The sequence below is a fragment of the Penicillium expansum genome (genome assembly GCF_000769745.1).
Source record: "Penicillium expansum strain MD-8 chromosome Unknown contig220, whole genome shotgun sequence".
In the NCBI taxonomy this organism is placed as follows: Eukaryota; Fungi; Ascomycota; class Eurotiomycetes; order Eurotiales; family Aspergillaceae; genus Penicillium; species Penicillium expansum.
The window spans coordinates 126,688-146,209 of NW_015971271.1; the positions used below are offsets into that span (position 1 = coordinate 126,688).

Consider the following 19,522-nt stretch of genomic DNA (forward strand, 5'->3'; position numbering starts at 1 on the left):
GCCGAGAGCTCATGGCCCACGCCACCCGGTGGGGTCAAAATGGCGTAAATCTGTGTGGTTGCACATGATTCAATGATTTAATTTAGTGGTCGAGACCCCTCGATCCTTTCGAACCTCTCGCTCTCTCTATCCCCCCTCTATCGCACATGCTATCCTGTGCAACAGCTGCAGTAGCTCTTGTTTTAGTCGCTCTTCAGGGCTTGTTTTCCTCTTATCTCATTACTCCCGAGGTCTGACCGTTGCATATTAGAAATAGTCCATTCAAACCTCGGGATCATGTTGAGGCATGCCGCGCATGGAAGCCACGCAGCCGAAGGGACGAGGCACAAAGAATGCGGTCCGGGCTGCTATCCACCAATTGACCTAGGCCTAGCCTAGTTCAGCCAACAAAAATCAAGGCATCCAGAGGCAGTCAAAATCCCAACTGTACTGTGCATAACGCACTGCAGGTTAGCGATAGAGAAATGATTGCGAAAAGGGTGTCGTGGCGTATCCTATCAACCGATAGAACATAATGAGAGTCCAGGCATAAAGAGACTCCCTGGTGGGGAATATGGTCAATATGATGATTGTTGACGCTGGTGATGGGTCTCACGATTCTGCTTACTTGTATCAAGAATTGCAAGTCGTGTTCGTACTCGCAAATCAAGAATCAATGTCTAAATCCTTACGATTGGTCAAAAGAGCCACAATGGATCCTGCGGTAATAGGGGATTGCCACCGCCAAAAGGGGGGCAAAGATAGCCTGAGCGAGAGCGAAAGATCAAAGAATAGTGAGAATGATTGTACAGGGGGAAAAAAATATGATAGGAACTAAAAGTGATGCGATATGAAGTTCTATTTCAGATGAAGTCGTGGAGATGATCTGGAGATCTGGAGATTTCAACCCTGACTATGTCAACGGGCGGTACTGCGGGGGGTTTTTGCCCGGCAGAAAACCATGTTGTAGTGCCCGCCCCTTACATTCCTCTTACCAAAATTACAGATCGTCCCAAGCATTTGAATAGGTACTCTTTGTATGATCTGCCTAGTAAAAGGTGCATTTTTACAAGGGAGGCAAATTCTGTAATTTTGGTAAAAGAAATTGCAGAATTCAAGTGATCTTGATATTTTGGAATATTCACTCGGTACTCTATACACATGCACTTAAACAAAATTATGAAGATGTTCATAAGCTTTCCGGAAATCTGTTTATGCTGAGCGCCAGACATAACTTGATATATATTTGCTGGCAATCATGGCCCTGGCACCTTGGAGGATATCTTCTTGCTCTTCAAGTCTCGTGAAGAGGGCCTGATCGATTTCTTGAACCAGAAGAAACTAGGAACAGGATCGGCGAGGGGTTGAGACCTGTTAGTTGATTGCCTCAATAGGACAAGAGAAAGGATGCGGACCGTGCGAGCCAGCCAGACGAGCCCGTTATCTTGGAGAAAGTCCTCACTGTGCCTTACTCGTTCGGAGCTTCTCAGTTGCTAGTGTGAAAGCGCAAGGTGGGAAATTGGAAGAGTGTGGGAATTTGACCGAGATAGTGAGTGTACTGTTTGGTAATTATGAATATCTCAGAAGTTTGATGAATGTCGTCTAGAAAGTAGATGTACGGAGTAAACATCCTGCCAAGCGAAGGTTATCTCCATACCAAGCAATGGTGGCATTCGGGAGTCTTTGATCGGCGACTAAACCTAATTGGGGCACCTATTTGGTGTAGGTATGTAGGTATGCTGGAAATCTGGCTAGTTATATATCCAGACAACTTACTGTGCGAAGGAAATGTTATTAGAAGCGCTCTAATCAAGATTTTACTACGATATATTTTAGATATACTTTTATCAGTCGCAAACTATAGAATGGGATGGAGAGCACAATTCCTACAAATGGACTTCTCCAAATATGCAGTCTAGGTAATCAGAAATGCTTATCTCCTTAATTATTACGCTGTAATATCCCAGAGAGCCATGTAGGTGGCCAATTTTCTGCTGGCAAGAAGCCAATAAGACCTCCATTGACATGCACGTTTAGCAACCTGGAAATGTCAATGGTGAAGTCTACAACTGCCTTGGCTTTCGTCTGAGCGTTATGAATCAGAGTGAGTACAACACTGCATGGACTACGTGGACTACGTGGAGTGTATTGGCATATCCAGATCGGCATGTCTGTGCAACTGATAGTTTCGCCAAGTTTAGGCCAAAAGTGGATCTGTCTCCTCGCGGTGAGTTCCAGGGTCCCTGGTCGTTCGTGCATATCGATGAAATGAAGCCGATGAGATGAATCTCTTTTCCGCCGTGTGTTCTTGTTTGCCACAAAGGAAAATATAAATCTCGCAGGAAGACAGGGCGCTCATCATGGCAAATTGCAGTGATCCTTGATGACAACGGCGACTTTTGCTCTACTTCATCTGTCTATCGCTACCCAACACAATGCCCCTGAGATTATTGTGTCTCCATGGATGGGGCACGAATCAGAAGGCAAGTTACTGATTCTGCTGATAGGGGGGTGACCGCATGCTAATCTACCAATAGATTCTACAGTCGCAACTGAGTAGGTTGTATGCAATCTCCTGTGAGTGGCGAAACATAAAACTCTAATCAAACAGGTGGGCTCATGCACGAGCTTCAACGTGACAACACCGCAACCTTCTCTTTCCTCGAAGGTGACGTCGACTCAGATCCCGGGCCTGGAATCGCCGGCTACTATGATGGCCCGTACTACAGCTACTACCGTTTCCCACGCACCTTTTCCCACGAGGATAGCGATGAGTCCGATATACTGGAGGCGTATGAGCAGCTGAGTGAAACAGTTGCCTTGGAAGGTCCGTTCGACGGGGTTCTAGGCTTCTCTCATGGCGGCACATTGGCTGCTGGATTCATGATCCACCACGCCAAGACGAACCCAAATGAGCCTGCGCTATTTCGATGCGCAATCTTCATTAATTCCCTCCCACCCTTCCGCATGGAACCTGGGAACCGCCCAGTCGTAGACGAAGGATTGGAGGGGTTTATCTCCATCCCCTGCGTGCATATTGCTGGCGCCAAAGACCCCCTCTTTGAATACTCAATGGCTCTATATCAGCTCTGTGCTGCGAGATATTCGACATTTGCCGTACATGGAAAGGGTCATGATGTCCCCAGTGATAAAAAAAATGTCGCTATAATCGCCAGTGCAATTCGAAAAATGTCCAGTCAAATCTTGTGACACCAAATACCAAAGGAAGGGTCTTCACTTCGGCTGTGCGACAAGGGGGCAAATGTTGGGCGAAGAAAAGTCTGTTGGAAGAGGGGAGTAGTATGTTTGCGGTTGTGGAACATAATGTGCAGGATGTTGTAATGGTGTATTGCAGATTCTTCGCGAAGACAGGAAACTTGTTTCAGATCGAGACGTTGATGGGCTTTGAGTTTTGTTTCGCCGTTGGGGGTTGCACCCGGATACTTACCTCGCTGCGACTTGAGGTGAAACCTTCCCACATATCCCGATGTAGACTGTCACCGAGAACGAATGGCGTCAAAAACTCGAATAGACCAATCACTTTGATAGAGGAAAACCAATTGCCCTGGCCTGAGAAAAGCCAGTCCCCTCGCTTTTCCCTGGCATGAGATATATGGTCATTGTCCGACATCTAGCAAGCTAAAAGCAACAATGTCGCCACAAACTAGCGTCAACCCCCCAAAAAGGACAATTTCGGAAGATGGTCTGACGAACATGGTTGCTGGGTCCTGTACACCGATAGCAATTGTGGGAATTGGCTTCCGGGGGCCAGGGGATGCCAAAAATGTCGAGAAGCTGTGGGAAATGATTCTCACAGGTAGAGAGGCATGGAGCCCGATTCCAGCTAAAAGGTGGAATAGTGCAGCATTCCATCACTCAGATCATGCTCGCCATGGAACAGTAAGCCATATGTGCAATTCGTCGGAATGATCAATAATATGAGAATAGATCAATGTGGAAGGTGGCCACTTTCTGGAAGACGACGTATCCGCGTTCGACGCACCGTTTTTTAACATGACAAGCGACGAGGCAGCGGTGAGTACCTATTTGAATATTGTCGAGCTCACCTAATTGTCAAATAAATCAGGCCATGGACCCTCAGCAGAGATTGCTTTTGGAGGTAGCATATGAAGGTCTTGAAAATGGTAGGCTGCTAGTCCCAGTTCCCCCTTCAAGGCTGATTGATGGTGGATAGCTGGAATTCCTATGACCAAAATCATGGGCACAAGGACATCCTGCTTTGTAGGGTCTTTTTCTGCAGACTACACGGATCTCCTACTTCGGGATCCCGAGTGTGTACCCATGTATCAGTGCACAAACGCCGGACAATCTCGTGCAATGATGGCAAACAGACTATCATACTTCTTTGATTTGAAAGGACCCAGTGTCACAGTAGACACAGCTTGTTCGGGAAGCCTTGTGGCACTGCATTTGGCATGCCAAAGCCTCCAGACAGGGGACTCATCAACAGCGATTGCAGCGGGAGTCAATTTGATCTTGAGTCATGAGTTTATGTCAACCATGAGCATGATGAAGTATGTAAGAAATTACCCGCGACTTCAAAAATTAGACTGACTTAGTCCTAGGTTTCTCTCTTCAGATGGAAGATGCCATACCTTTGATGAAAAGGCCAATGGGTACGCGCGAGGCGAGGCAGCTGGCTGTCTCATCCTTAAACCTTTGGCCAAGGCGTTACACGACCACGACAAGATCCGGGCTGTGATACGAGGAACGGGTTCCAACCAGGACGGGCGTACTGCAGGGATAACACTACCTAACGGGGCATCCCAAGAAAGCTTGATCCGGAGCGTCTATATACGGGCAGATCTGGATCCCTCAGAGACCGATTTTGTGGAGGCTCATGGGACAGGCACACTGGCTGGAGACCCAGTTGAGACGGGGGCAATTGCTCGTGTGTTTGGAACTGGTCGTCCACCTGATGATCCTGTGCGGATTGGTTCCATCAAAACCAACGTCGGCCACTTGGAAGGTGCAAGCGGAGTCGCGGGTGTGATCAAGGCAGTGTTGATGTTGGAAAACTGCATGTTCTTGCCAAACAGGAATTTTGAAAAGATCAACCCACGAATCCCGCTCGATGATTGGAAACTCAAGGTTTGAACACTCAGGCAAGTCAAAAGCTGGGGACTAACGTCAGTAGGTTCAATTGTACCCTGAGCCATGGGAGACCACACGGCCTCATCGTGTTTCTGTAAATAGCTTCGGTTATGGTGGAAGCAATGCCCACGTAATTGTCGAAGATGCCCAAAGCTGCCTCTCAGGCTGGGGACTCAAGAGAGATGACCGAATACCGTCGACCACGACCAAAAGCCATGATGAGAAGGCTCTTTGTTCATCGCTTGGCATACCTCGCATATTGATGCTATCTGGTTTCGATGAAAGAACTTGTGTACAACAGATGCAGGCTCTGAGCAATCATATTCTCGATAAGAGAGATGAAGTTGACAATCAGAAGTTTTTGGACGATCTTGCATACACAGTCAACGAGCGGCGCTCCGTCTTTCCATGGAAGGCAGCTGTTGTTGGAGATACGTTGTCGGGGTTGGCAACCTCCCTCTCCCAGAATGTCAAAGCTAGGATCGCTGTTCGGAAGCCAGCTCTTGGGTTTGTATTTACTGGGCAAGGCGCGCAGTGGGCTGGGATGGGAAAGGAGCTGCTTCAGGCTTATCCAGTCTTCAAAAAGACAATATTAGGTATCGACAGATTCTTGAATAATATTGGAGCTCCTTTCAAAGTGGAAGGTATATTGGCATGAATCAGCTTTTTGAATTTCTGTGCACTGACGTGGTGAAAATAGATGAAATCACAAAGAGCCCCCAGGGCTCCGATTTGAACCGTCCGAGTCTCAGCCAGACAGTGTGCACTGCGTTACAGATCGCGCTGGTTGACTTGCTGAAATCTTGGAATATACATCCAGACTCTGTGATGGGTCATTCTAGTGGCGAAATTGCCGCTGCATATGCCACTGGTGCACTCAGCATGAATGATGCGATGTCAGTGGCATACTACCGAGGGGCAGTGGCAAGCCAGCTTCTCAATGACCAACCAAACAGAGGTGCCATGATGGCAGTTGGGATGTCTGCTGAAGAGGTACAGCCTTACCTGGACAGCTTCCAGCCCAGACAGCTGGTGGTAGCGTGTGTCAACAGTCCATCGAGTGTGACGATATCAGGTGATATACTTGCGATTGATGCACTCGCTCAAACTTTGAAAGAACAACAGGTCTTTAGCCGACGCCTTGAAGTGGGCGTCGCCTATCACTCTCCTCATATAGAACAGGTTGCCGAGAAGTATTACAGCTTAATAGAGCATATACAACCCCGAGGACTGGATCAAATAGCAGGAGACAAGAGGGAAAGGTCTGGATCGTTCTTTTCCTCGGTCACTGGAACCATGTTTCCTTTGGGGGGATTGGATGCTCAGTACTGGGTGTCAAATTTGATCGGGCAAGTGAAATTTGCGAACTCACTAAGGAGTTTATGTTTTGAGACAAATGGTCACCGCGCTAGTCATACAGGGAGTTCCCGAATAAGAAGGGCCGGAGCAGCCCAAAAGCCTTCTGTCGATTGTCTCATCGAGATTGGACCCCATTCGGCACTTTCTGGGCCGATCAAGCAAGTTCTCCAGGCCGATGCGAAACTCAACGCTGCCGATATAACCTATATTAGCATTCTGACACGGAAAGTCAGCGCAGTCACGACAGCGCTCGGTGCAGTCGCTAAGTTAACATCACTTAATTACCCTATTGACTTGACTGCAATTAACAGGCCTGTGGGGACCGAGATTAGTAGCACGCCACAGCTACTGGTTGATCTTCCAACGTATGCCTGGAATCACACCAGGTCATATTGGGCAGAGCCACGCATGAGCAAGATGTTTCGGAACCGAACCTCTCCGCGGATGGACTTACTTGGCGCACCAGACAATATGGCATGTCCATTTGAACCTCGCTGGAGAAATCATCTTCGGACCTCAGAACTCCCTTGGCTCCTCGATCACAAGATTCAGGGAAACATTGTTTTCCCTGCTGCAGGGTATCTGGTCATGGCAATCCAAGCCTCAATACAGCTGAATAAAGATGAAGAAAGTATTGCTAAATACATCCTGCGAGATGTGAGAATACACTCAGCCCTGGTACTCGATGAAACCTCTGCGGTCGAGGTTATGATATCTCTTCAAAAGTCGACACAGGACCAAGAACAGTTGTATAATTTCCATGTATACTCTGTCTCAGAGGATAATAGGTGGATTGAGAATTGTACTGGCTTGGTCGGGGCACAGAAAAGCATTGGTCTTTTAGGCGACGGCGTCGAGGAAACTGATGATTATGCGACAGTCCCGTTGGGGACTGAAGTCCATGGAATATCAGTGATTGATGTGCAAGACTTTTATGAGAAGCTTCAGCGTTCGGGTCTCGAATACGGACCATGTTTTGCGAATATGACAAAAGCACGTGTCACTCAAGACGGGGCGTGCTTTGCAGAAGTTACTGTACCAGATACACTATCTGTGATGCCTGCATCATTTCAGCATGAGCTTTTGGTCCATCCATGCACACTGGATACTATATTTCAAACCATCTTTGCCGCTTTACCGCCAGGTATGGGGATTGAGGAAGGACCTGCAATCCCTGTCTCCATTGAAGAGATGGTTGTATCATCCAGTCTGAACTGTTCGGCAGGAGAGCTCATGAGTATTTGTACTCATGTGCGCCCGATGCCTAACAGGGACGTGACGGCATGCATAGTCGCGGTAAGTTGCAACGTGAAGCAATTTGAAACCGAGCCAACTATTTCACTTCGTGGCCTACGATGCGCGCGGCTCGAGCGCCATGAACCGGCATCTCAGGCAAAAGACAGCCGCATAATTTATCAGATTGACTGGAAACCCGATCCGAGCTTTCTTTCCAGCAATAATGCATCGTTCCTTTTCAACAATAAGGATGCTGATCAAAAGCCTGAGCCTCAAACAGATTACGAAGAGAGTGCAGTCGGGTTCATCAGAGCTGCGCTGGAGGAAGTCAGCACAACGGAAGCAATGGAACTGGGCACTTCTCACCGCAAATTTCGGTGCTATCTCCAAGATGTGCTCGAAAGACATGATGATAAACCCTCAATATCAATATCCCACTTAGAAGATATCCATTCCGTTCCGATGGGAAGGCTCCTGCCAGTTATTGGGAATAATCTTGTGGCTATTATTCGAAACCAAGTCGACTTTTCTGCTGTCATCGAAGACGATCGACTTTTGGATGAGTTCTGGGATTTATTCTCAGCGGACGACTCGTACCAAGCAGCTGCAAATTATGTCAACTTGATTGGCCACGGCAAACCAGATATCTCCATCCTTGAATTTGGCGTTGGCACAGGCCAGATAGCGGAAATATTCCTGAACCATCTTTTGACACTCAACGAATCACCCTACTGCGGAAAATATACGTTTGCCCACGAAAGCGCTTTTGTGCTTGAGCATACCGCGAAGCGGCTGGAGGAGTGGTCGGAATGGGTTGAATGTAAGCCCCTGGATCTTAGCAAGAATTTCCCCAAACAAGGATTTGAGAAGAATTCCTTCGACATTTTAATACTGCCTCATGGATTGTGTACTGCACGTTGTGAAAAAGATGCGCTTACTAAAATCCATGAGCTTTTGAGACCATCTGGCTATTTGATTGCAATCAACCCCTTCGACCCAAAGAAGAATGCGCTGAAAAGTCTCTTATTCAGTGCCTTGCACTGCTTGTCCGCAAACGAATTCTGTTTGGGCCAGGGTGCTTGGACAGAGAGTCAGTGGGATGAGATCCTACAAGATGCTCATTTCAATGAGGTTGATGCCTATGCGGAGCAAGATTCTGAGAAGAGCCATCAATTCATCGTGGCCAGAAAACGAAAAAACCGAAAGTCTGCCAGAAAGATTAACATCATATCCATGGACAATGCTGGAGTTGCCAGGCATCTAGTTACTGAGCTCGAGAAGACCTCATGCGAGGTGAATGTGGCACACGTCAATAATGTTGAGTGTAAGGATCAGATTTGTTTGGTCTTGGATACTTCAGAGTCTTCCTTGTTGGCCGCTCCTGATGAAATTACATTCAGCAAGATAAAAGCAATGCTTACGCAGAGTGGTGGAGTTCTCTGGATCACAAGGGGAGGGACGATTGAGCCTGTCAACCCAAACGCGGCCTTGGCTGTCGGATTCGCAAGAACAGCGCGGGCCGAATCGGGTGTAAACCCGATTGTTACCCTTGATCTGGATGCTGAAAATCCTCTCTCGGAATCCCAAGCCGCCAAGATAATTGTAAGAGTTGTTGCTACCCGATTCCTGCGTGACAATCCAGACGAAGACACGGAATATGCGGAGAGAAATGGACAAATTCTGGTTCCACGTGTGCTAGAGAATTTGAAGGCGAACGACACCATGAACAGCATTAATGATACCGAGGCTATATCCGAGCGCCCTTTTCATCAAATTCAGCAACCTCTCCGTCTTTCCCGGAAATTTAATAACCCCGGTTTTGTTGTTGATCTACAGATGAAAGAGCTTCCAGTCGGCTGCATTGGGATCGAAGTACACTCCTTTAGCCTGAATAAATGGGATGTTCAGTCAACCTATCTTGATTGGGAAACAGACGACACCCTCGGTTTGGAGTGTAGTGGCATAGTATACAAGGTCGGCGCCGGGGTCCACGGCATCACGGTAGGCGACCGGGTTGCGTGTCTTGGAGCTGGGACAGCGAGAAGCTTTTATCACGATCGGGCATCAGCTTTCCAGAGGATCGATGACGAAATGCCATTACAGGTGGCTTCAGCTTTGCCTCTAGCATATACCATTGCATATTATGTTGTGAACCACCTGTCGATAGTTGAGTCGAATGATGTTGTTCTCGTCCATGACGCCGGAAGTCATTTCGGCCAAGCACTTCTGGAAGTGTACCTACTGAGGGACGCTCGGATATTTGCAACGGTGCAAAGCCCTGATGGAAAGGACTTGCTGAGGTCGAGGTTCGGGATTCCGGAGGAGCATGTATTCATAAGCGGGAAAGATGATATAACCAAGGGTGTGCTACGATTGACTGATGGCAAGAAAGCAAACGTAGTAGTCACTTTCGAGACCCCGGAGGACAGAATTCTCCAGAGCTGCACTGCACCATTTGGACGGTTTATTCAACTTCGAACAAACAATCTCAAGTCTCCACTGCTGTCATGTCCTCAGAACATGTCCATGTCCACAGTCAATATATTTGAGCTCCAAAAAGAGAGGACAGACCTTGCCAACCAGATATGGCCGAAGGTCTTTCGCTTATTTGTCGAGGGGCGACTCAAAGGGCCTAGCTTTACCGATACATATCATGTTTCACATATTCAAGGGGCAATAACAGCAACTGAAAGCCAGCAGCATGTCGTGGTTCATATGGAAGAGAACGATCTTGTGAAGGTACAGCTTATCCCATATTGCAGAAAACGTCCTCTTGCCTTCAGCTAACGAGATATAGGCCACGCTCCCTAAGTCTACGCAGCCATTGTTCCGCGCAAATGCGTCATACATGCTGGTTGGTGGGCTTGGTGGAATTGGGAGAGAGGTTGCTACGTGGATGGCAGAAAATGGAGCAAAGAGCCTAACTTTCGTCAATCGAAGCGGCCTTTCAAAGCATCAGGCTCAGATCACAGTGAGAAATCTGGTGGAAAAAGGTATCCAGGTAACTACCCGAGCTTGTGATATATCCGACGAGACCGAAGTGCAGCGAATGCTTCATGATCTGTCTTACTGCGCACCCCCAATACGAGGGCTGATTCAGGCAGCCATGGTCCTCAAGGATGTTCACATTGAAAATATGAGGTTGGACGAGTATCGGGATGTCATGGGCCCAAAGTATTATGGCACCTGGAATTTGCACCGACATCTCCCCACTAATCTTGACTTCTTCTTGATGCTGTCGTCTATTAGCGGCGTTATTGGGAATGCCACACAGGCTGCCTATGCCGCCGGCTGCACCTTTATGGACGCATTCGCCGCCTATCGAAGAGGGTTAGGCCTTTCAGCAGTATCTCTGGACCTCGGCACGATCACAGATGTTGGCCATTTGGCCGAGAACAAGGATTTAGCGGTAAAGATGGAACGACAAGGATTCCAGGGCACCGACGCACCAACTCTTCTATCCCTGATACAAGTTGCAATCTCCCAGTCGACGAGCGGAGGAGCACAACTTATAACTGGGCTCGGCCAATGGAAAGAGATGAATTCACTTGGGAACTTCGACGCGCCATTGTTTGCCCATTTCCGGTATAGATTCCAGGGTCATGGCAAATCTACTGCACTCGGCGACTCGATAGAAGGATTGAAGGTTGAACTTGGTGGTGCAAAAACAGTGGATCAAGCCGCCGTTGTCATCTGTGATGCCCTTAGCAGGAAAATTGCCTCCCATCTCTCCATCCCTGTTGAAAATATTAATCCTGCTAATCCGGTCTCCGATTATGGAGTTGACTCCCATGTGGCCGTGGAGCTGCGCAACTGGATATCACGATCTATGGATTCCACTATTCCTATTTTGGAAATTCTAGCAAGGTCTATGTTGGAATTATCTCATAAGATTGCGAGCCAAAGATTCGAGGGAACGTTGGAGTGAGCTACTAATCTTAGTTGGCAATTGAAATGGAGAATCCACTAGAACATGTTATCGGTGGAGAAAAGACCTCACTTTCGTATTTTCAACCCCAAACTGTCGATGTCGAGCCGATCGGTTTCGACACTTTTAATGCACATTACGCAAATTTTCAAGATATCACCACGTTCATTTCGAGGTTGATTTTCACAGTTGCAACCTCATCGTCGCCTGTTAAATACGTAGTCCAATCTCCACGCAAACCTGTATACAGCTAGCCTCATTTTAGAGGACCCTGTTGCCATGTCACGTGGCTCGTTTGTTTGTTCCCTGATCTCGCTCTTCTAGCTTCTCATCCTTAGCATCTGTCTATCCAGAGACTAACCCATTTTTCTGCTCTGGTTCCTAATTTTCCCCCCCAGAAAAAAAGCTGGATTGCGCCATACAGCGGTCGAGCATCTGACATATGCGCATTGGAACGCTCTCTCTTGAGGGTTCCAATTGCTAATGTGTTCACTATGTTGAGTACTCGGAAGCCCCTGCGCCTACGTCTGCCTACACGGAGTGCTACGCCGCAAAGGTAGGTCTACCAGCAACGAGAGCGATGGATATCCATACGCAAACAACCTGACCGTGATGAACGTCTTCAGGTCCGCTGCAGCGGCGAGAAGTATGGCTGTGACCGCTGTCGCCGGAACGGTCTCTCTTGCGAATATCAGGTTTCGATGGTAGGCCGGGCGCCGAAGAGACAACGGAGGAAAGCGAGCGACCAGATTCCTCGTCAGCAAGAATCGCGAGTTCCGCCCAGCGCGACTTTGCATCAATCAGGTCCGGAAAGCGGTTCTTCCCCACCATAGTTGGTCAGCGCATCCATAACAGAGAATCCAGTTTCCTCAGTAAATAATGCAATGGGGATGGTTCCGTCTTCACCATGGGAGAGGTTACCGGCGTCTCGGCAGAGGTGGAGATCAACAGTTATCTGCAGAACCTGTTAAGTGATTACCCGGACTTACCACTGGTTTCGCCCGGCGCAACCAATCCTTTCTGGCTGGCAGCAGAGAACTTGTTGCCCCATCCACGTTCAGACATTCATGGTATCTCCACTTCTGAGAGCATGTCCAATAAGCACATTGAGGAGTTGCCTGCCCCGGAGCGGACAGGCGAATCGGTGCGGTCCCGATTAGCAGAACAGACCGATGAGAGAGTCCCCCCGAGCTATCGCGATCCGTCGGTGGTGGCGGGTTACACACATACCGCCGCCTTGAAGATAATCGAGTCCTTGGAAGAGCAGCTCCCGATCTCCCGGGTCCCAATCGACCAAGCGATGCGGCTAAACCGGCAAGCCATGGCAAAGGTACGGGAAGTGAGCAATACCGACGAATTTCGACGTTGCCAGAGATGTCCGCTCTTGGTGGCAACTGTCCTAGATCTGGTCGTGGGGCTGTATGAACTCGTGCTCCTCTCCATTCAGCGGCCTGCGAGCGAGGGTGACACTGTGTCCTTGGCCGATCAGAATAATTTGCCCTGGCCACAGAGTCCCTTTCAGCAGCGGGCTAGGACAGGTGAGATGCCGAGGGGGGGGGTCGAGTCCCGGATCGGCCATCAGCGACGGGTCGGAGCCCCCGCTTTTCCAGTTTGGACGCCTTGAGTTCGATCCGGACGAACAAGAGATCTTCCGGACTGCGATGGTGATTTGCGACGGTGCGTTGAAACCATAATATATTGTAGTCAAGAGATTCTACGCCAGAAGCAGGCCGCGAACTTCCACGGTGGGCCTCTTAATGGATTGTTTCAATCAAGAACCCCATCAAATCATGTACACACCCAGTGGTACCAGGAGATGGGATACCGGGCTAAGGAGCTTCTGGTACTTCACCCTACTAACCACCATGCTCCTCCTTCCGCAACACCGTTATAAGGGTTATTCTTCCTTATCGCTGAGTACTATTGTCTAGTAGATGAGATCATGAAGCAGTACTCTTGCATTGGAGATTATGACTAACTATGAAACAAGGAGCAAAAGGGAGCTATAATTCAGAGATGCTACAGTTTCGTTGCACGAGCCCAGAACAGTTGCAACTGCCCACTTGGAGCGGCAGGAACGAGTGATAGTCGATCCGCTAGCACAAATTGCGATTCTCCACAGCCCGCTTGTTCGAAGAGGGAGAATATCTGGTCCTGCGAAAAGCTGTGGTGGGAGATGGTATGCGCTGCGGGGTGTTTTGGGTCAACTACCTCGTGCATGTGGTGATTGTCATGATCTTCCGAAAAGGAAGTTGTCTGCACGCTGGCTTGCTGCTCAGTCTCATTCGACAAATCACGCGTCGCCCAGTCGATGATTAGAAGCACACCGCCCGGTCGCAGTCTTTCGGCGAGAAGTTTGGTGGCCAAAGCGATGTCTTCGACATGGTGCAAAGCCATACAAATAGCTACCAAATCGAAACCACCCAGCTCTTCCTTGCTGAGTGGAGGGCTAGTTGGTGTAACTATGGGAGACAAGAGGTTACCCTGAATGGCCGACATGCGCGACTTGTCAAGCCCTAGTTCCGCTGCGGTTGCACGATATTTGTCCAGCATTCCATCTGACAGGTCGACGCCGATGCATTTGGAAAAAAGATGATGTAGCGACTGTAGAACCCCAACAGAGTCAGTATTGTGTGCTGCTAGAGTCATAAGCTCCAATCTCCAACCAAGGCCAATAACTTACGCGTGAAACAATGCCATTTCCGCAGGCATAATCCATCAATTTCGTCTGCCGAGTATTGTCGCTGCTAGGAGGCTGAATGCCTATCCAGTCCACATTACCCGTCAGAAAGCTGAAAATCTGCTTCTGAAGATCGTGCACCCATTGGTCCTTGAAAACATGCCCAGAGGCATGACTAGACACAGTCAACAGTCAGCATTTCTCCCAAGGTCCTCTCTGTGCGTTTTTCATGGGAGTTTCTCCCTTGCTGAAGACTCACTTCCAATATTCTTGGTTCTTGTCGGCGAGTGTATCTCCCATTGTGCTAGGTAGGTCAGAAATATCTTCTATGAATGTAGTTCGATATCGAAGAAGGAGAGCGAGTATAGCCACCAGTGCAACTGCGCAATATCCCCAGGTAAGCATTGGCGAAAATGCGATGTGGCGCTACAGCGCCGTATTTATATGACCCAACTTACATGTGATCGGCTAGGCAGCTTAGTTATTGATCCTCTTAACCTCCAAGGTTAGAAAATTACCGCTTGAAACTCAGAAAGGAGGCTAGACTAGATGGTGACCTCGCGATCCACCCCTGAATGCTGGGGGTGGGGCAAGAGGCGTCGATCGTTGACCCCGATTGGCTTATCCCAACGGACCGAAGCAACGGGCCAATAACCAGCGGACGCTGCCATCGGAGAATATCTCACAGCTTCTAAGGTCATTGCACACCCAGTGAAGTGAAAGGACCACTATGCTTAGGGATTTGGGAAGGAAAGTAGCAAAGGCCCGAGGGCCCGATACGTTGAAGTTACCACATATTAAACTCAGTGAATCTGTATCTAATTACATTTTGGGGTACACATCTACACGCTATCACACGACTATAAACCATTACTATTTACCACCACCAACAATGGCAGACGACGCCTCTTGCCTGGCCCAGGTCGGCTAGCTCTTACGATGTTTGCTCTATCTATGGGCATGTTCACTGCCAACCTGGACTCAACAATTCTGGCCACCGCTATTCCTTACTTCGCCAATGAATTTCATAGTATCGATGATATTGGTTGGTATGGTTCGGCCACGTTCTTGAAATTTGCAGCCTTCCAGACGACTTGGGGCAAGGCATTCAAGTACTTCCATCTAACATGGTCATATCTTCTGTCTCTCTTCATCTTCGAGCTGGGCAGTCTCATATGTGCCGTGGCCCCGAACAGTGCTACGTTAATAGTCGGCCGTGCAATTGCTGGTACCGGGGGAGTAGGTCTTTGTACGGGTACCTTTGCCATCATTGGGTATACTGTCGCTTCGGAGCGCCAATCTGGATTCATGTGGAATACCGAAGGGAGTTTTATTGCCGTTGACTGGCGAGAACGGGTGTGGACGGGGAAGAAGTTGGTTTTCGCCAATGGAGTCCTTGATATCTTTCCAGATATCACAGGATATGGAGAGTGCTGGGGACTAGGAATGTAACTATGATCGTATTTATTTGTTATTTTATTTGCTGTTTCTATGACTCACATTGCGCGGCGCAAAACAGCTTTCACTGTCTCTTCTGCCACGGCTTTGAAGAATGAGGCTGCGAATCCGCAGGAGTGCTCGCCATTGGGGATATGGGCAACACCATGGCGGGGATGCACGTTGCACGGATGGCCCGGCGGTTCGTTACGACCGTCACCATCTCTATACACATGGCGCACAAGAGCGTACCGAGGCGCTCGAGAAAACGAGCCATGATAAGGGCATTAAGGTCGATAGTAGGCCTGTGACGCGGCTGGTCAAGGGGCCAGGCCCATCAGACGTGGAAGTAGGATTTGAAGATAGTACTAAAAGAATAGAGGGATTCTTGGTGAGCATCGTCTAACCCTAAACTTCAATTCTGCGTAGTGGATACTGACCATCCGCAGGTCCACGAGCCTAAAACAGAAATTAACGGCCCGTTCGCCGAGCAACTAGGATTGTACCTCACATCTGATGGTGATATCAAGACAGCGAAGCCGTTCTACAGCACCTCCGTTCCCGGAGTATTTGCAGCGGGTGACTGTGCCGTGCCCATGAAGGCGGTAGTAACGGCCATGTTGTCGGGGACGTTGGTGGCGGGAGGATTGGCCGGACAATTGCAGGCAAAGCTGTATTCGGGAGAGCAGAAACTAACACAAACTGTTTGAGAGCTTCTAGAGAAACAGTCTTGAGTAGAACGAGACTGCGGAGGAGGGAGGGGCTGCTAAGCCTACTTTTACCAGTATGTCTGCTTCCTAAAACTGTATCAATCACCCCGGAGATACACATAGTACCCTAGATGTTAATCGTTTTAGTTACATTTAAACAAGTTACGGCCCAGGTCCTGTAATAGAGCAGAAAACCTCGTTAATATCTTCATTTGAGAGGACTTCTAAGTTTGACCAAATTTCAGAATTTCAATCACGCCCTAGTACGAATAGATGAAAGCCATGGCTCATATCGACTAGGTGGATTCCTCATAGCAGCACATATTCACTGAACTGTTGACCGCGTTCTCCAAGGAGCCAACAGCCGTCGGTGTCTCGTTGCCAAATACAGTTGCTGCACTCAGATTGCCCGTATTCATAGCCGACGACTACGCAGAAGGGGAAAACCCCTCTTCCATTTTGACACAGAGAACACTCCAACTCAGCACGATGTCCAACCACAAAAGTATAAATCGCTTCAACATGCTCGGCGCTCTTGGAGATCTCTTTATTCAAGCTGAAAGCATCCCAGTGGATATCGTATCGCAGCATCGGTTCTCGGCGAGGTGGGAGCGTGACTAGGTAACGGATGAAGGAGGACGTGATGTACAGTCCACCTCGTACGGAAAGATAAGGAAGCGCCTGGATATGAATTGCCCAGTCTCCTGCAGGGCGCTCTTCGGCTCCAGTGTGGGGGGCTGGGAGGTTGGCTGCCTCGGCCAGGTGAGAGAATGCAGCCGCAGGGGCTCGACTACAAACGTCAGTGTGGCTCTCACAATGGTTACTAAGGAGGTTGATCTTACTCCAAAGCCATCTTGCTTAGTGGGTGGGATGAAAAGAGATCAAATCAAAGGATGGAGTCGATAAATCGATGGTGACGTAGAGTGAAGGAGATGCAAGAATGAATTGAAAGAAGGAAGGAAGTGAGAGAAGAATGAAATAGTATTTGAAGTACTAAAACGCGTAGGTTATCAATCGACAACTTTCTACGCGCTTTTCTTTGCGCTGTCTTATCTAACCTTGGATATGCTCATTTTTCCATTGACCTATGCTTTGTGGTGTACATGTGTCCCCTGTGGGCTGAGAAAAGAGCGCAGTTAGTCACATCTGCGACCCTTCTCTAGAAAGTTCTACAGGAAGATTATGATGATACAAACTTCTGGTATCAACTGCCTAGGCATGACTGGAGCTCAATTCACACGATGGCAGCATATCCAGAGAATAACTAGCCCACTTCGTCCAAGTCTTCTCTTTCCCTTTGCAGGAGTTGAGGGCACGTTCGACTTCCTGCGCTCCCTTTTAATGGCCCTAATAGCCCCTTTAGTTGTATCCCAACCTTCTAGGGTCAGAATTTGGTTATTCGGGGCATTCTTTACGAAGCTGTCTAGTGTTGCTCGGTCCTGCTAGTGACAGCTCGTGCAATACATCTTTTCCGACACTAGATAACAAAGGACAAAATGTTTTATTTTCCCTCTACCTACCTACATGGGCTAAAGGATACGCCGTTGGAAGCGAGCTTGGCCACTTGCTAATTAAGGGTTTCTCTAACGACCCTCCTCTTGTATCTCTCTATTGGGAGACAGAGCATAGTTCAACTTTGAAGGTTAAAGGTGATACAACAGGCTTTCGGGGCTTTTAGGTGGACTTCTTAGCTGTCAGCAGATTGCATGCAATGGCCCTGTTGGCCTAATATCCTGTATCGCCTTCTGCATCTTCCGCAGTAACGTATTGGGACTTCTCTAGTGTCGGAGGTAATTTAGTTACTAAAGGAGCTGGCCGGTTTTCACAAGTTAGTCTCAAAGTTTTTGAAAAGGACATACCTCTCTCTCAAATGTGCCGAGCAGAAATGCTACGATATGTACCATTTCTAGATTTATAAAAATCGCTTGTTGGGGATTGCCACTTTCTTTCGATGTGCCCTAAGGGAGGTATCAAGGGAGACCAAGAGGTGCTGTTGTGTCTGACAGGGATTAGATGACTGTAACGGAGATGCAATGTGGGGTGACAAGCCAACTTCCGAGGCCTGAGGAGCGGAGGGCTTGTGTTTGTATATGCTCACCATCTGCACATATATAGCTAAATGTTTGTAGATAGGTATATGACTACCTACAATAATGGATAATCTATGCGGCCTCTGCGCTTCGCGATTTAGTTCAGTCAATTGATACATCTGGCTCGAGATGATTTGAAATATATTGCATGTCGAGGCAACTTGCCAAGCTTTACAACATTCAAAGACTCTGGTTAGAAGCGAAGGTGGATCTTTAACACGGGCATTTCGGTCAAATGGAGACATATTCAAGACCTATGTAAGATCTCTAGAGAACAATGGATCCATGGACCTGGGAAAAATGGGCTTAGATAAGCTCAAAGGCCGAGCTCGGGAATACGAGGTTTCAGTCTCTGGCCTAACTATGTTGTATATGAGCTTAAGTAAGCCCTACTAGGCTCCAGGGCTCCGGGGCTAGATCGCTGTTTAGGCAACATTCAATAACGTTACGTGATGGCCTCGCTGGTGGCTTTTCTATCCAAGGTGCCTGATCTTAGGTCTTCCCTGCTTTCTTCCAAGGTTAGCAAGTATATGATGAATCGAAAGTCGGTCAGGAGATCAGAGTTGTATGTGCATGCATCTGGGTATCAGATCTTGTTATCATGGACGAATCTATCGAATCACCTCAGATTCAACATCCAGATGTCCAATGGGCGCGGGTTTGTTATGTCCGCGGGTATTGCGGCCGCTTAGTAAGATGAGATAGCAGGCAAGCTCTGTGTCTATAATTGTGTCATCCATGGATACTCTTACCACAAGCAACTAGTTTCATCCAATGAACATGGTCCTCGGCCTTCGGCGTTTATCCACAATTAATTCCTTGGGTAGTTTCAGTAGTTACGGAGTAAAGTTGCAGCGTACACTTATGGAGACGGCGTGGTGCCAAGACTCCAATCGGAGGTTGGGGTAAGCGAATAAACCGATTAGTCAGCGGCTCGGATTCAAGAGAGTTCCTCCGAACCCTTTTAGGTTATCAATTTCTGACTCTT

General features: G+C 48.3%; 5 protein-coding genes across 5 annotated transcripts; 4 read left to right on the plus strand and 1 right to left on the minus strand.

Annotated features, from left to right (window-relative positions):
- Positions 1-2,146: 2,146 nt before the first annotated feature.
- PEX2_065880 (putative DUF341 family oxidoreductase) lies at positions 2,147-3,189 on the plus strand (the record flags this gene model as incomplete). The annotated part of the gene is made up of 3 exons (XM_016743859.1): positions 2,147-2,206; positions 2,517-2,535; positions 2,591-3,189. The coding sequence occupies 3 exons, from the start codon at positions 2,147-2,149 to the stop codon at positions 3,187-3,189; spliced, it is 678 nt and encodes a 225-aa protein (XP_016600041.1).
- Positions 3,190-3,630: 441 nt separating this feature from the next.
- On the plus strand, positions 3,631-11,617 carry PEX2_065890 (putative polyketide synthase; the record flags this gene model as incomplete). The annotated part of the gene is made up of 8 exons (XM_016743860.1): positions 3,631-3,879; positions 3,928-4,014; positions 4,067-4,124; positions 4,175-4,514; positions 4,566-5,091; positions 5,138-5,738; positions 5,795-10,428; positions 10,487-11,617. 8 exons carry the CDS (start codon positions 3,631-3,633, stop codon positions 11,615-11,617), a joined length of 7,626 nt encoding a protein of 2,541 aa, XP_016600042.1.
- Positions 11,618-12,524: 907 nt separating this feature from the next.
- On the plus strand, positions 12,525-13,241 carry PEX2_065900 (uncharacterized protein; the record flags this gene model as incomplete). Its single annotated transcript, XM_016743861.1, has 1 exon — positions 12,525-13,241. The coding sequence occupies one exon, from the start codon at positions 12,525-12,527 to the stop codon at positions 13,239-13,241; it is 717 nt and encodes a 238-aa protein (XP_016600043.1).
- Positions 13,242-13,636: 395 nt separating this feature from the next.
- On the minus strand, positions 13,637-14,597 carry PEX2_065910 (class I SAM-dependent methyltransferase; the record flags this gene model as incomplete). The annotated part of the gene is made up of 3 exons (XM_016743862.1): positions 13,637-14,221; positions 14,301-14,472; positions 14,557-14,597. 3 exons carry the CDS (start codon positions 14,595-14,597, stop codon positions 13,637-13,639), a joined length of 798 nt encoding a protein of 265 aa, XP_016600044.1.
- A 639-nt stretch (positions 14,598-15,236) lies between these two features.
- Positions 15,237-16,444, plus strand: PEX2_065920 (Major facilitator superfamily domain, general substrate transporter; the record flags this gene model as incomplete). Its single annotated transcript, XM_016743863.1, has 3 exons — positions 15,237-15,745; positions 15,870-16,125; positions 16,184-16,444. 3 exons carry the CDS (start codon positions 15,237-15,239, stop codon positions 16,442-16,444), a joined length of 1,026 nt encoding a protein of 341 aa, XP_016600045.1.
- Positions 16,445-19,522: the final 3,078 nt, after the last annotated feature.